This window comes from Copadichromis virginalis, linkage group LG16 (genome assembly GCF_057382275.1).
Source record: "Copadichromis virginalis isolate Kocher_CV1m ecotype Utaka linkage group LG16, C_Virginalis_male_GT1.1, whole genome shotgun sequence".
NCBI classification, from domain to species: Eukaryota; Metazoa; Chordata; class Actinopteri; order Cichliformes; family Cichlidae; genus Copadichromis; species Copadichromis virginalis.
The window spans coordinates 30,441,874-30,456,139 of NC_140633.1; the positions used below are offsets into that span (position 1 = coordinate 30,441,874).

Here is a 14,266-nt window from a genome sequence, read left to right on the forward strand (position 1 = left end):
CACACCTCCCCACCGGATCAGGCTGTATGCTCTTCCTCCCCACTGCCTCTCAGAAAAGGGAACAAGAGCAGAGGGGAGAAGAGCGGAACATTTTCTTTAGCTGATTTTATAACTGCATTATGCTTGTCCTACTAGACCTAGTCTAAATATATAGTGAAATGTAGTGCCCACTATCTCATTCAGGGATTACCATTACTACAGGCAGCAACCACTTTGGAATTACAGCATTATTGCAGGTGAATGCGGCACCTGCACGAGGAGGCAGTGCCACTTACTTTAATTTAAAATACCAAGATAGCAACAGACTCTGTGATACAGTGGAATGGATGTACTGACTCGAGGGCAAATCCGCTCCACTGTGTCACCCAATTCTGGAACTGGCACTAGGCAAAGAAACCCGGTTCCTTGATTTTCTCATTACAAAATAACTGGGGTTCTTTTTGTGTGTGTGTTCATGCATGAGTTAGTCTGCATTTGTGATTGTAGGCCTATGTGTTCCTGTGTTCTATGTGGAACTTCATGAAAAGGGATTGAATATCACAATTATGTTGTTTGGCCTTTGGAGTAACATTGCATCCAGGGAAAAGATCTTGTGTGCATTTGCTGTACGTTGGTATATGGTATCATGAGCATGATCTGTCTGCATATATATTCCCTCTCTCACTGTTCTGGGGTGACGATGTTAAGGACAGTGTAAGAACCAAAATTTGGTTTCCTGCTTAAGAGCAATACAATACTATAGAGGGTTACATGAGCCTGTTAGTTTATTTTAAATAAATTCAAAAAAAGACACAATTTTGGACTTTTTAATAAATTGCTGTGTTTAGAATTTAGAAAAATTACATGTTGCCAAGTAGTTCTTTGCAAAGAACTTAAAAAAATTAATTGCATGGTTATTTTGTGAATATAAGTAAATCTGCTGAACAAAGACATTTATTTTCTCTTTAAGAGAAACCTTTGATATGATTGCCTTATCTTTGGTAAATTAAATCCATACATAAATGGGGTGAGCATTGGTTGAAAAATGAGGACATACATAGGCAAAATTATATGAACTTCATCTAATACCTGAGAAACTACAGACCTGAAGTCAATAAAGTAAAATATATACCCGACAAACAGGTTTGACACAGAGATGATCTGAGGGGTGCAAGTAGTCACAGCCTTCTGCTTGTTTTCTTTCGATGTTTTTCGACAAACTCTCAAAATCTTCATGTAAGAGACTAAAATGAGACTGAAGGGTATGAAAACACTCACAGTTGCGAAGGATATATCAGAAATAAAGCTTTGGATTGAAACTGAACACGAAAGTCTAATTATTAATTGGTGGTTGTTAGATTTGTATTGTTGATTGTCATTTATGCTTAGAAATATTTACTTATATATGCTTAGAGTTTTGTAATTAGTTGTAGATTGGTAGAGGTTTTGATCCTTGATAGTCTGCAAACTTTGTGTGTATTAGACAGCACTTTGGGAGCATGAGAGGTCATACCGTGTCTTATTGTTTTATGGTAGGATTAACGTAGCTACGTCTGTTCTAGTCTAGGTGCTCTTTGTTTAGATGAACTGCAGGACTTCCTCACCGTGTTATCTAGGATGAACCATCTAGGGTGAGGGGGAGGCTACCCTCTTCCTGACCAAGGATGTTTGACCCTTTGATCAGCAGTCCCCACACACACACACACACACACACACACACAGGCAAGGTACTCTTTGTTTGTATGTAGACGTCGTATGTTAATGAACCTATGCATATTCATGTAACCTCAATAAAAGGACAGTGTATGGGAGAACGGACGAGACCAACTGGAGTCAAGCGGTTGTCCGGTTCTCTCCCGTGCACGAGTAACATGAAGAAGTTTGCCTACTTGCGTCTTGCTTGCAGTGTAATTATATTGTCTTAACGTTCCAGCGAATAGGTTTATGCTACAAACCTATCATTAATTGGTCCTTCGATGCCAGAGCCCTGGAATCGCATTCACCGAGGGGACGAGGGACACGCTGAAAGACTGACGTCAGCCAGGAAGTTCCTGTGGATTCGCTGTATGTCTTTTCTCCTCGATGAATGGCGATTGGCGGGATTCGAGGCTGATATTACACGCTAAGCAACACCGAGTAAGTTTAGAGTCCAACTCTATAACTGTACGTCTTCGCCGCTCAGTGGGGCGTTGTCCGTGGCCGCTTAGTGGGGCTAAAATTCGCCGTCTAAGTGGGGCGATGTACAAGGCCGCTCAGTGGGGTTTTTTGTACAGAAGCATTAAGTCGCAGAGTTGCGCAGTTCGAACTTTTTTTGGTTCGCCGTCTTAGTGGGGCGAAATACAGACCGCTGTGTGGGGTACTGTAGTGAGTTCTCCACCGCTCAGTGGGGTGTTGAGAAGTTCCGCGGGGTCCAGATTGTGCTGGACAGTAGGCCTATTTTGTGTTGTTGTCATTGTCGTCGTCGTTGTTGTTGTTGTTGTGTGTGCGGAGCAGAACATGTGGTCTGTGACACCGACTGTTGTTGTTATCATGGGTTTCTAAGCAACCAAGAGTGAGTCGGAGGGAGACAGACGTTTGTGCTGGACTTTGCTCCTGGCAGCACAAAGTATTTATGTAAAAAAGAGAGAGAGCGACGGCTCCACAGCTGCGCGGGTTCACGCGAGCGCGGTCACGCGGACCTGAGCCGTGCGGTTAATCACAGGCTTATAAATGGAAGAGATTCAAATGTTAGAAGTTTTCAGAAAACACACCAGCCTTGGAGAGCTGTGGAGAAGGCCAGCCCACATCAGCAGCACTTAAGATATGCTCTGGTGAATGGCTTTCCCCCCACCCCTTGCTGACACAATGTTTATTCTTTAGCTTGCCCTGATCGACAGCAGCCTGTGTGCCAGACCATAGATTTAATTGAGGTGGATGGTTGTTAAAAGTAATCTACATTAAGCTTGTGGTTGCTTAAATTCAGTACAATGACATGTGAGGTGAAGTGATATAGATAAGTATTTAAACTCATGAAGTGCATAGAGGCACTTGACCTGTGTGGAAGACTGTCGTCTTATTATGAGCCATTGTTGAGATATAGAGCACATCTGTGAAAACAACTAATATGCTCAACCCTGTATGAAACATCTAAAAATACATGATGGAGAAGCTGTGTTGAATATGTAAGTGTAAGACTTTGCCACTGTGGGCAGAGCATGCAACTACTGTGTGATGTCGCGTTGCAGTTTTGTTTTTGTTTTTTGAGCTGATGAGCAAGCTACACATTATCAGATCAAGAGCTGTCTGAGAACTACTCAAAGAGAGGGAAACAGAGAGTGTGCAGCGTTTCCATGAGCAGTTTTTCTGCACCTTGACTCGTGTGTGTGTGTAGCATCAGCATCATGTTTTTGTTTATTTGTTTTGTTGGATTAAAAATAATTAAATAAACTGGTGATCATGCTTATGGATCACCATGGCACATATCTCCAGCCATATGGTTTATTTATGCAGATGAAAAAGTGAGTGTGAATGTGTCTGACATCACAGTGTTTTTGTGCACTGTGCAAAAGTGATTGCCTCTGATTGTGAGTGAGAGCGGTGATTTTGCAGACCACCAGCTATTGTGAAGAAAAAAAAAAAGAGTGAAAAAGAGACAAATTACTACATTGTAGACGAAGAGAAATAATCATAGGAAAAAGGTTTTGTGTTGATCAGCCGAAAAACAACTACAATGTCATTTTCTGCTTTTAAGAAAGGATTGTTCACACAAACACAGACAGAGAGAGAGAGAGAGAGAGATGTGTGTTGATTAAGCAGTGATGATAATAATGAAATGTCTTAGTTTGTCACTTTCAGGTGAAAAGCAGACCTGAATCAATTTTCCACATGCAGCGGTCGGAAGAAAGTTATAGTTTAACATCATTGGAAACATGCAGGCCAAGTTTCTGGCTGACTTATTTACAGTGCCATGTGTTTCTCAACCTCACAAGCGAGCTCACTCCTCCCTGAAGATAAGGAATGCAGCTCCATGATAAAGAGACAGCAGCAAGTCCTGAGCACAAAAAGTCCCAGCAAAGCAGCAGCAATGTGGATAAACAGCAACAGCAGAAGAAAGCAAACCCATCTTCCTGTCTGATTGGATGAATTCCACGGAGGGGCGAGCAAGATGGCGGTGGCAGCATGTTGAAATGCTCAAAAAGGACTGAGTGACTTGGGCAAGCCACATGCAGCTAGCATGCTGGCTAGCGACATGAAAGAAATGGACCCTTCATGATGCGTTCAACGTGCCAGCGCTGTGGTGGGAAAGGCTCCATCATAAACACGCCCTGCACCGAGGTTCAGGCCAAGAAGAAGAAGACGGTGACTTCCAAGCCCAAGAAGGTCGGCCTCAGCGTGGGCGAGCTGATTGTGAAAGCCGTGGCCGCTTCCAAGGAGCGCAACGGCCTGTCCGTGGCCGCCCTCAAGAAGGCTCTGGCTGCCGGAGGCTACGATGTGGACAAGAACAAGGCCCGTGTCAAGACCGCCATCAAGAGCCTGGTGGCGAAGGGCACTCTGGTGCAGACCAAGGGCACCAGGACCTCCGGATCCTTCAAGATGAACAAGGCTACTGAGAGCAAAGCCAAGAAGCCCGCCGCGGCCAAAGCCAAGAAATCGGCAGCAGCTGCTAAGAAGTCGCCCAAGAAGGCAGCAGCAGCACTTCAGCTACTAGACAGGACAAAGCTGAAGGAGAACTGCCAGGACTGTTGAAGAGGGAGAGGACAAAAGAGTGAGAGGACAACAGAGTGAGAAGACTAGGTGAGAACACATAGGAATTATTTAATGTGGGAAATCAAAATTTGGGTTAGCAAACCTGGGGAAAAGAAAACTGACTGCTTAAGTTGGAAAATTGAGACGGAGTCTGAAACATTGCGAAAATAGAAACATATACAAAATCACACACACACAAGCAGAACATGCATTAACCCTACTAACAATTCCAAACACAAAATGACTCATGAAGACTCATAGCACATTAGTTAAGAAATGATTAAATAATAGCAGAGAAATGTGTAGGAAAGGCAGCTTTAAGAACATGCTCTGCTGGAGATCCAGCTCCACAGACATGCATTAGACCTGCCTAATAACACAAACCCATGCAATGAAAATTAGCTTGTTATCTTTCATCAGTGTTACAATAGTGTCAATTTAGCAGACACTTGTTATCAAATACTGAATTTATCCTAAAGAAAAAAAATTGACTCTACAAGTTACAGGACAACAATTTAACTTTTGTGGGAAAAAAAAAAAAGATCCTGGTTTGACCAACCAGTGATCAGACAATAAATTTAGTTGTTAAAATGGTAAATTGGGAGAAGCTTCCTGCTTGATTGAGGCAGCATAAGTAATTTACTGTATGAGGGAAATTGTCTTTTGTGATACTATTTTGAACATGCTTTTCTGTCGTCCTGTCAACTTAGTGGGTTAATAGCTGATATGCAAATTAGTTGATCGGTTTTAGATTAATGAAAGGTGATTGAATTCTAGCACGAGTGAATGAGATGTGTTGGAGTTTGTTGTGTGTTGAGTAGAGACTCTAAAACACTGAGTTTCCTGCTTTGATGTGCGAGTGAATCCTGTATTTAGATACACAACTCTGAATACGTCAGAACAGACTGTTTTGTGAAGTGCATGACAGCATGTCACATGTTTTATGATGAAGGGAAAAAGGAAAAATTGAATAAAATAGATCTGTGGCTTAAATGAGTGAAGAGCACAGACCGGGTGATTAAACTCATAGCTAATATGACATTAGGGTTATGTTGTGTGTTGTGCAGCTGATGGTTGATTTGGAGTGAATCTAGCTGATGATTTTTCTTTTGTTGTGAAGTTGAGCCTGCCGATTAGTATGATGGTATGATAAACCATGCTAATGGTATGATTTACCCTCCTGAGATGAGGAGCTTGTGTCATGACTTAACAAGGCCTTTTTATTTTGATACTTTCACAGTGCACTGAGAGTTTGGTTTGATAATCTCTGTTATTTTTTATTTTTCATTTTTGAACAAGCACTGATTTTTGCTTGTGAATTTCTTTTCTTTGAGCAGATCTGCAAGTCGGGAATTAAAAGCGTTACACGTCGTCAAGAAAATTGTTGCAAGTGAGTTTCTCCACATTTAAAATGGGTTCAGGAGAAAGCCACTTATTTGGGACAATTAGGAAATGAGAGTCCCCCCCAAAAAGGATTCAACGAGGAAATCCAGTCTAAATTATTTTTCTTTTTGAAATAACGTCGTTTTGCTGAGCGTGGAAACGAATGCGATGATAATTTCCACAATTAGCAAAAGAAGGAACCACTGAGTGAATGAGTAAGAATTTTAAAATATCTGACTGACTGACTGAACATGATTATGTGAAGCTAACCCCCACCTGACAAAGGTGCGGATGAACCCATGTGTTTCCTTTTACAGGAGCAGAAAGATGACAGCAACACTCGAGGTTGCATGATGATTTAACCTTTTAAATGCCATTTTCTGTGTCTGTGCATTTATCAGGTGTGTTATTCATAGGCTTGAGTTGCTCACAGAGATATCTGTGACAAAGTATGCATACGCCTGCGCAAGCGCTAATATTTTCATTTTCTTTTCTTACAGCATGCCAGTTCTTCATGTGAATTGATGATGCGATTTATACCAGGACAACTGGTTGATGTTTTTTCCTACTACAGGATTTCTGGGTTTATGTGTGAGGAAAACTGTGTTTACAGGTTATGAGTGGTGATGCTGTTGCATTGTGTTGATGGGAAAATGTGAAGGTTACTTTGATAATGTGAATAACCTGTGTGAAATTTCCTGTGTTGAGAACTGGTGTTACTTCTTTCCACAGCTAGGGTTGACTTTATGGTGTTTTTATGGCACCTCTGGAACCTGTTGACCTGTGTCTGACCTCTGTCTGACTACAGTCAATGTGTATTGCTAATGTTAGTTTCTTTGAGAATGCTGTGGAAGATTCAACTGAAACGGACAAGTGACATGTGTAAAACAAATAAGAGATACAGTGTTTCTGGGATAGTTTGATATGGGCTCATTAGCTGGCCACTTTTGAGCCCATAGTAATATATAAGTGGAGTGACTTTGCTTAAGAGCAGTCACCGATTACATTAATGTTGCCTGAGTACATGGGATGATCCATGTCTGAGGCGACTTATGAAAATAATTGTAGTTTACTGATTTGAGAAAACCTGCACATGACACTTGTCTTGCTGATGTTGAATGCTTTTTGTCCTTATGATACAATTGTTTACAGGTATGGAGTTTGATTTTACTTCCAGATTTTGTTTTCCAGGCCATGATGGTGTGTATGCAGGCTCCTGGGAGAGCCAGGTGTTAGGCAAACTTAATATGCGAAGCACACTAACATTTTCATTGCAGGATTATAGGTCCAGGGTGGTGCTGCTCCAGGGGAGGAGATGCCCTGATGTTGCCTGGGATATGATCTAGCTAATCTTTTTCTTTAAGACTGGAATCCAGGTTTGGTGAGTTGACGCATGGGTGTGTCCATGCGTCAAGAGGAGGGGTCCAAGGATTAACATTAAACAATGTTTTTTATTATTGTTGCAGTGATTTGTGTGATAGCCGTTTATTTACAAATATTAAACCTATGCAAGTGGTGCATCCATGTTCAGATGAGGCTTTGATGGCCTATAAGTGAAGTTCACTGAACTAAAGAATGTGGTTTGATGATTGTTGACATGCTCTCCAAATAGAAGTTTTTCTTCTTAGCAAGGAAATACAGGCGCAGCAGTAATCTCCTGAGAAATCTTCAGAGGCCCAGTGAGAAGCGTGAACCATTCCAGGCATAGCTGACAGCCAGGCAGTGGTTGAGGTCAAAGATCAAGCTGGTTGGGGCCCATCATGAAATCAGACCTTGGAGCCACAGCAAGGACCATGAAACTGCCTGCAAAATAGAGGAGAGGATCGTCCACAAGATGGGAGAGAGGCTTCAGGAGGATCAGAGATCATCTTCAGCACAGCAGACATCACACAGAGAGCTGTGCTACTAAGCTTCCAGGAAATCAAGAGGAGACTTCCCACAGCAAGATTTTAAATAAAATGAAAGATTCAATATTGACGCTGAGGAAGACAACTAAGGTGTACGACGTGCTCTGCCTTAAACCTTCAGCAGCGTTGGAACATGAAAACTCGTGGGATGAGGGGAGCGTGCCAAGCTCCATCGACAGCGCAGAAGGAGTTCGAGGATGACATCATGATTCTGTGAAAGCACAGGAACCAGAAGCTATGGTGGTGATAACAGCAGTTTCCTATGAACATCACCTAACGCTGTGCCACTGTACTGTGCATACGATGACACTCTGAAGGCTGCTGGGATCATAACAGCAGTAAGATGACGGAACCCAGCACCCTTTCCACAGAGAGCTTTTTCTGCAGAGCGTGGACAATTAAGGAGTCATAAATCCCCCTCACAAGACGAAGGTCTGAAGTCAGGTGATGGGGGCTGGTAAGAGGCCATAAAACTAGAGTGCTGAGAGGTCTGCAGCTTGGAAATAGCTGAGACCCATGTTGACGAACCACAAAACCAACTAGTATGTTTGAATGTCTATTCTACATACATTTGGACTCTGGTCCTATGGACAGTGATGGAAACAACTGGAAGAGACATTCATGATGCCCTGCAGAGCTTAAACCACTCTGCAGAGAGACATGTGATGTGCACACCCGGAGGAAGCATTACCAAGCTGAGATGTTTTTGAAAATGTTACTTTTTTAGTTTCACTATTAAAGTAACAATTTCTTTGGTTGCTCGTAAGATGCAGTTTGCCATGAGATGAGCTCAATGAATGGGGTAACTGCTAATACATTTATTAAACTGTGTAACTTTTACAGTAATTTAGGGTGATTTGACATATGCTGAGTATAAAAAGGTTTGCATTGAAACTGTCAGACATGAGGTATTCATACCTGGGAACTTTTCAGGCATAAAGGTCAAAAAGGGGGGAAATGTTAGATTTGTATTGTTGATTGTCATTTATGCTTAGAAATATTTACTTATATATGCTTAGAGTTTTGTAATTAGTTGTAGATTGGTAGAGGTTTTGATCCTTGATAGTCTGCAAACTTTGTGTGTATTAGACAGCACTTTGGGAGCATGAGAGGTCATACCGTGTCTTATTGTTTTATGGTAGGATTAACGTAGCTACGTCTGTTCTAGTCTAGGTGCTCTTTGTTTAGATGAACTGCAGGACTTCCTCACCGTGTTATCTAGGATGAACCATCTAGGGTGAGGGGGAGGCTACCCTCTTCCTGACCAAGGATGTTTGACCCTTTGATCAGCAGTCCCCACACACACACACACACACACACACACACAGGCAAGGTACTCTTTGTTTGTATGTAGACGTCGTATGTTAATGAACCTATGCATATTCATGTAACCTCAATAAAAGGACAGTGTATGGGAGAACGGACGAGACCAACTGGAGTCAAGCGGTTGTCCGGTTCTCTCCCGTGCACGAGTAACATGAAGAAGTTTGCCTACTTGCGTCTTGCTTGCAGTGTAATTATATTGTCTTAACGTTCCAGCGAATAGGTTTATGCTACAAACCTATCAGTGGTCACAATACACATTGTGAATAATATTTTCACAAAACTTCAAACTGAAGATGAATGAAAATGAGAAAATAAAACTAAGAAATGAATACACCCACACAAGCAGAATAAACAAAAACACTCTCTCTGCCTTCATAATGACATTATAGCGTAATGGATGACAGATTGAGATATATCTGTCATAGGCCATGGCTGCTAAACTACAAAGCTCAACAGAAGCACTTGTGTACAAACAACACATCTGCAGAAAACACCACGGCACAGTCACCTCATGGCTGTCTGAAAACATCTGTGAGAGCAAAAGAGGATACAGTGATGTGCTGGCATTTATTTCATTCACACATAAATTACAAAGAAGTATATACATTGGCTCATGCAGCCTTCTGTCCACACGTATGACCAAAATAAGGAGTGTGTTTGCCACACATATAGAGACATACCAGACCAGTATTATTACAAAATAAAGGTATTTTAACTCTCCAACATTTTCAAAAGCAGACAGCACAAATGACACAATCTCACTTGAGTTTTCCATTTTCTCCATAATATCCCACAGTGACAAAGATAGGTCAGCAATAATATATATTACATTTGCTAGACAGCAATACAACGACCAGGTATAAATTGCCAAGAAATGTTTCTACTATGATACCGTTCAAATGCTGTTTTACACACACATGTTACCTGATTATGTCACGTTCCTTCTCAACAGCTGTTGCACCTGTTGTACAATGTCCACATTAGCAATCAAAAACAAACAGCAAGTAGTTTTATACTTTAAAAGATTTAAGATTCAATTACACAGATTCTTACATATTAAGAACTCATAACAATAAACTCAGCTGCTTCCCTCCAGGTTGAACAAGACAAAAATAAGCTTCTGCTAATATTTATAGCTGCAACACAGAGGAGGATGAGGTTGCTGAGGTTCAATTCTCGACCTCACCGATCCTTTAATAATGCAGCTGGAGAAGAAGAGTCAGATGAGGCTGAAGTATCCTTTCATCAAAGCTTTATTACCAATGCGCATTGAGAGATCACACTACATGCAGCCACAGCAGTGGATCTGAGCAGCAACTCCTCAGTCTGTTCATTATAAAGGCTCTGGGCGCTTCCTTAAGGGACTGCCCCTATAGTTATCTAGTAGTAACACAAGCATCTTGCAACCTTTAGCTTACATGCTCAGTCACAGGGACTACAGGTGAGCCCACCCTCATGCTCGCTACAGTCAGCAAAACAAGTCATAAAAAGAATACATGTTGTTTCCTTATCAACCACACCCAAGGACACACCCCCAAACATTCACATAGAAGGGTACACTCCCCAACTGTTCCTCTGTAGTTTCCTGCTTTTCTGTTCTTCTTTACAACCTACTCCTTATCTCTGCACATCATAAGGGAACTGAAACATGCCACCTGCTCAAATACTTTCTCACAATCCCCCTTTTGATCTCTGCTAAGAGATCACACTATTCAGCTGGTGTTTCCCTTCCAAGTCGTCTTGGTCCACTGCAAACAAAGGCCCTATGGTTGGGATACGAACTAAAAGCTGATTTCCCCCAAAGTAGTAATAGAGCCAACAAAACCATATCATTTAAGTTGAGATCCTGACACCGAGGTTAGCCAGGCGGCTAATGCTATCTACCGCCTGACTACCGAGGATAGTGACGTCATCAGCGAGAGACCGGTGACCAGCATCGCGGAGCATGACGTCCGAGCGGCACTGAGGAGAGTGAACACAAGGAAAGCGGCGGGGCCAGACGGCATCACCGGCCGTCTGCTGCGCTGCTGTGCTGACCAGCTAGCAGGTGTTTTCACTTACATCTTCAACGAGTCCCTGGCGAAGTCTGTGGTCCCCACATGCTTCAAAAGATCCACCATCATCCCTGTGCCCAAGAACAGCAAACCCTCATCCCTGAACGATTACCGGCCAGTTGCACTGACCTCGGTAGTAATGAAGGTGTTTGAGAGGCTGCTGAAGAACATCATCTCCTCCTCCATCCCAGACACCACAGATCCGCTGCAGTTCACCTACAGATCCAACAGATCCACAGAGGATGCCATCGCCCACGTCCTACACACCACTCTCAGCCACGTGGACAAGAAACAGGGTAAATATGTGCGAATGCTGTTTGTTGATTACAGTTCAGCGTTTAACACAATAGTGCCCTGCAGACTGTTCACAAAGCTCAGGGATCTGGGACTTAACAGCCGTCTGTGTGCATGGGTGTTGGACTTCCTCACTGGCAGAACTCAGGTGGTGAGGGTGGGCAGGTGCTTCTCCAACAGCATCACCATCAACACAGGAGCACCTCAGGGATGTGTCCTCTCGCCACTGCTCTACTCCCTCTATACTTCAGACTGTGTGGCCACCCATGGCTCCAACACCATTGTGAAGTTTGCTGACGACACAGTGGTGTTGGGTGCCATCTCCAACAACGATGAGGCGGCCTACATGGATGAAGTGAAGAATCTGGCATTGTGGTGCCAGGACAACCACCTCCAGCTGAACGTCTGCAAGACCAAGGAGCTGGTGGTGGACTTCAGAAGGGGTCAGCACAGAGACTACAAGCCCATTATCATCAATGGAGCTCCAGTGGAGAGGGTGCAGTCCTTCAAGTATCTTGGTGTCCACATCTCCTCAGACCTGACATGGGCTGCCCACATTCAGGTCCAGACCAAAAAGGCTAGGCAGCGCCTGTATCACCTACGACAACTGAGGAAGTTCAGAGTCTCTCCAAAGATCCTCAGGATTTTCTATACAGGCGCTGTGGAGAGCATCCTCACACAGAACATGACATCGTGGTTTGGGAACAGCTGTGTGAAGGACCAAAAAGCTCGCCAGAGAGTGATCCGTACAGCAGAACGCTGCTGCAGGATTGCTCTCCCCCCGCTTCAGGACACCTACACCAGGAGATGCCGGACTAGAGCAGCGCAGATACTGAAGGACCCGTCCCATCCAGGCAACAAACTGTTCCAACTTCTGCAATCTGGTAGAAGGTTCCGCATCATCCGGGCAAGGACAGAGAGACTCAAGAGGAGCTTCTATCCCCAAGCCATCTGTGCCCTAAACACACACACCCGCCCTCTCACATCATCTATAATTGACTGAGACAGGACTCTCTTCCAGACACTCTAAACCAAGGCACAATGTACATTCCAAATTCCTTTAATTTTAAATATGTTTATATTGTCGATCCTGTAAAATAGTCAGATGTCTATTCATATTAATGTACAGAATTCACCTGCTTGCTGCTACTACTGCACATTCACCCAGTGTATATACTATATATATATATAATGTTCTTCCTCTACACCCCCCCCCCCCAAATTTTTGCACATGTCGAGGAGCATGTAAGGCTACATTTCACTGTGTGTTATACTTGTATAACTATGCATGTGACAAATAAAGAACCTTGAACCTTGAACCACCAAAGTGGAACCCTTCTCCACTTGAATCCCTTCTAAATGACCCTTCTAGGAATGCATGTCTACTTTCTAAGGCGACTGAGGTCTTTCAACATTTGTCAGACAATGCTCAGGATTCTTTGCGAGTCTGTTGTGGCCAGTGCCACCCTTTATGCTATTTCATAGGGCACATCTGCACCAGGGCAAACATCCGCCTGCTATACAGATGAAAATAGAGCAACAGGACTGCTGAGTCTTTGATTTATTTATTTTCTGCTGTGTTTCACTTGCATTTATTTGAAAAACTGAGTCTAAGCAAAAAATAATAATTTTATTTTATGTGCTGGAATGTGCAGAAAATAGGGTTAAATATTAAACAAATTTCCTCCAGTCAGAGAATGTTGCATATAATTTAATTTTTGCTTGATGCATAAAGTTAAAAGATTAAAACTAATAAAAATAAATTTTAAAAAGAGACTTTTCCATTTGATTACATTTTGTATGATTGATTATGCAGAAAAAGTAGAATTGGGCTGAAAGATCTATCACTTTATCACCTATTCAGGTTGTAAATTGTGTTTTTAAAAAGTAACTAAGTAACTAAGTAATTAATTACTTTTGAAAATAAGTAATCAGTAATGTAACAAGATTACTTTCAAGTAACTTGACCAACACTGGTGACAAGAGCCTGATAGTTAATTTTAAATAAATTCATTTAAAGACACATATTTAAAGTATTTAATACGTTTCTTTGTTTACAGTTCAGAGAATATTACATGTTGCAAAGTAGCTTTTGCCAAATTATTTTAAAAAGAAAGAGTTGCATGGGTCTTTTGGAATTTCAAATATATCTCTGAACCATAATATGATTGCTGAATGTTATAAGCATAGCATAGCATCTTTATTTATAAAGATTATTATTATTTATAATGCACACTAGGCACACTCAGGTGGAGCTGGTCTTCCGACCTGAGGGATCGGGAAGGTATGCATGGATGAAGAAGCTCAGAGAGGTACAGAGGGGCAGCATTGGACAAACATTTAAAAACAAATAAAAGCAGCTTAAAATGGATCCTAAAATGCACGGGCAGCCAATTAAGTGAATATAAAACTGGGGTGATATGCTCGCATCTACGAGTCCCAGTTAAAAGGCATGCAGTCAAACTGAAACTGAACTAGCTGCAGTCAAAAAACAGAAGATCGACTCACCCCAAAATAAAGAGAATCACAGTAATCCTGCTGAATGGTTACAAAAGCATGGATTACTGTTTCAAATTGCTGTCTCGCAAGAAAGTGCTT

The 14,266-nt window shown here is 42.2% G+C and overlaps 1 protein-coding gene and 1 pseudogene across 1 annotated transcript; one reads left to right on the forward strand and one right to left on the reverse strand.

The window, feature by feature from the left end:
- Window positions 1-933: 933 nt before the first annotated feature.
- LOC146691064 (olfactory receptor 11A1-like) lies at window positions 934-10,095 on the reverse strand. Its single transcript, XM_085434367.1, has 2 exons — window positions 9,569-10,095; window positions 934-1,333 (listed from the first exon to the last, which is right to left on the reverse strand). Exons 1-2 carry the CDS (start codon window positions 10,093-10,095, stop codon window positions 934-936), a joined length of 927 nt encoding a protein of 308 aa, XP_085290493.1.
- Window positions 2,984-6,357, forward strand: LOC146691065 (histone H1 pseudogene; annotated as a pseudogene).
- Window positions 10,096-14,266: the final 4,171 nt, after the last annotated feature.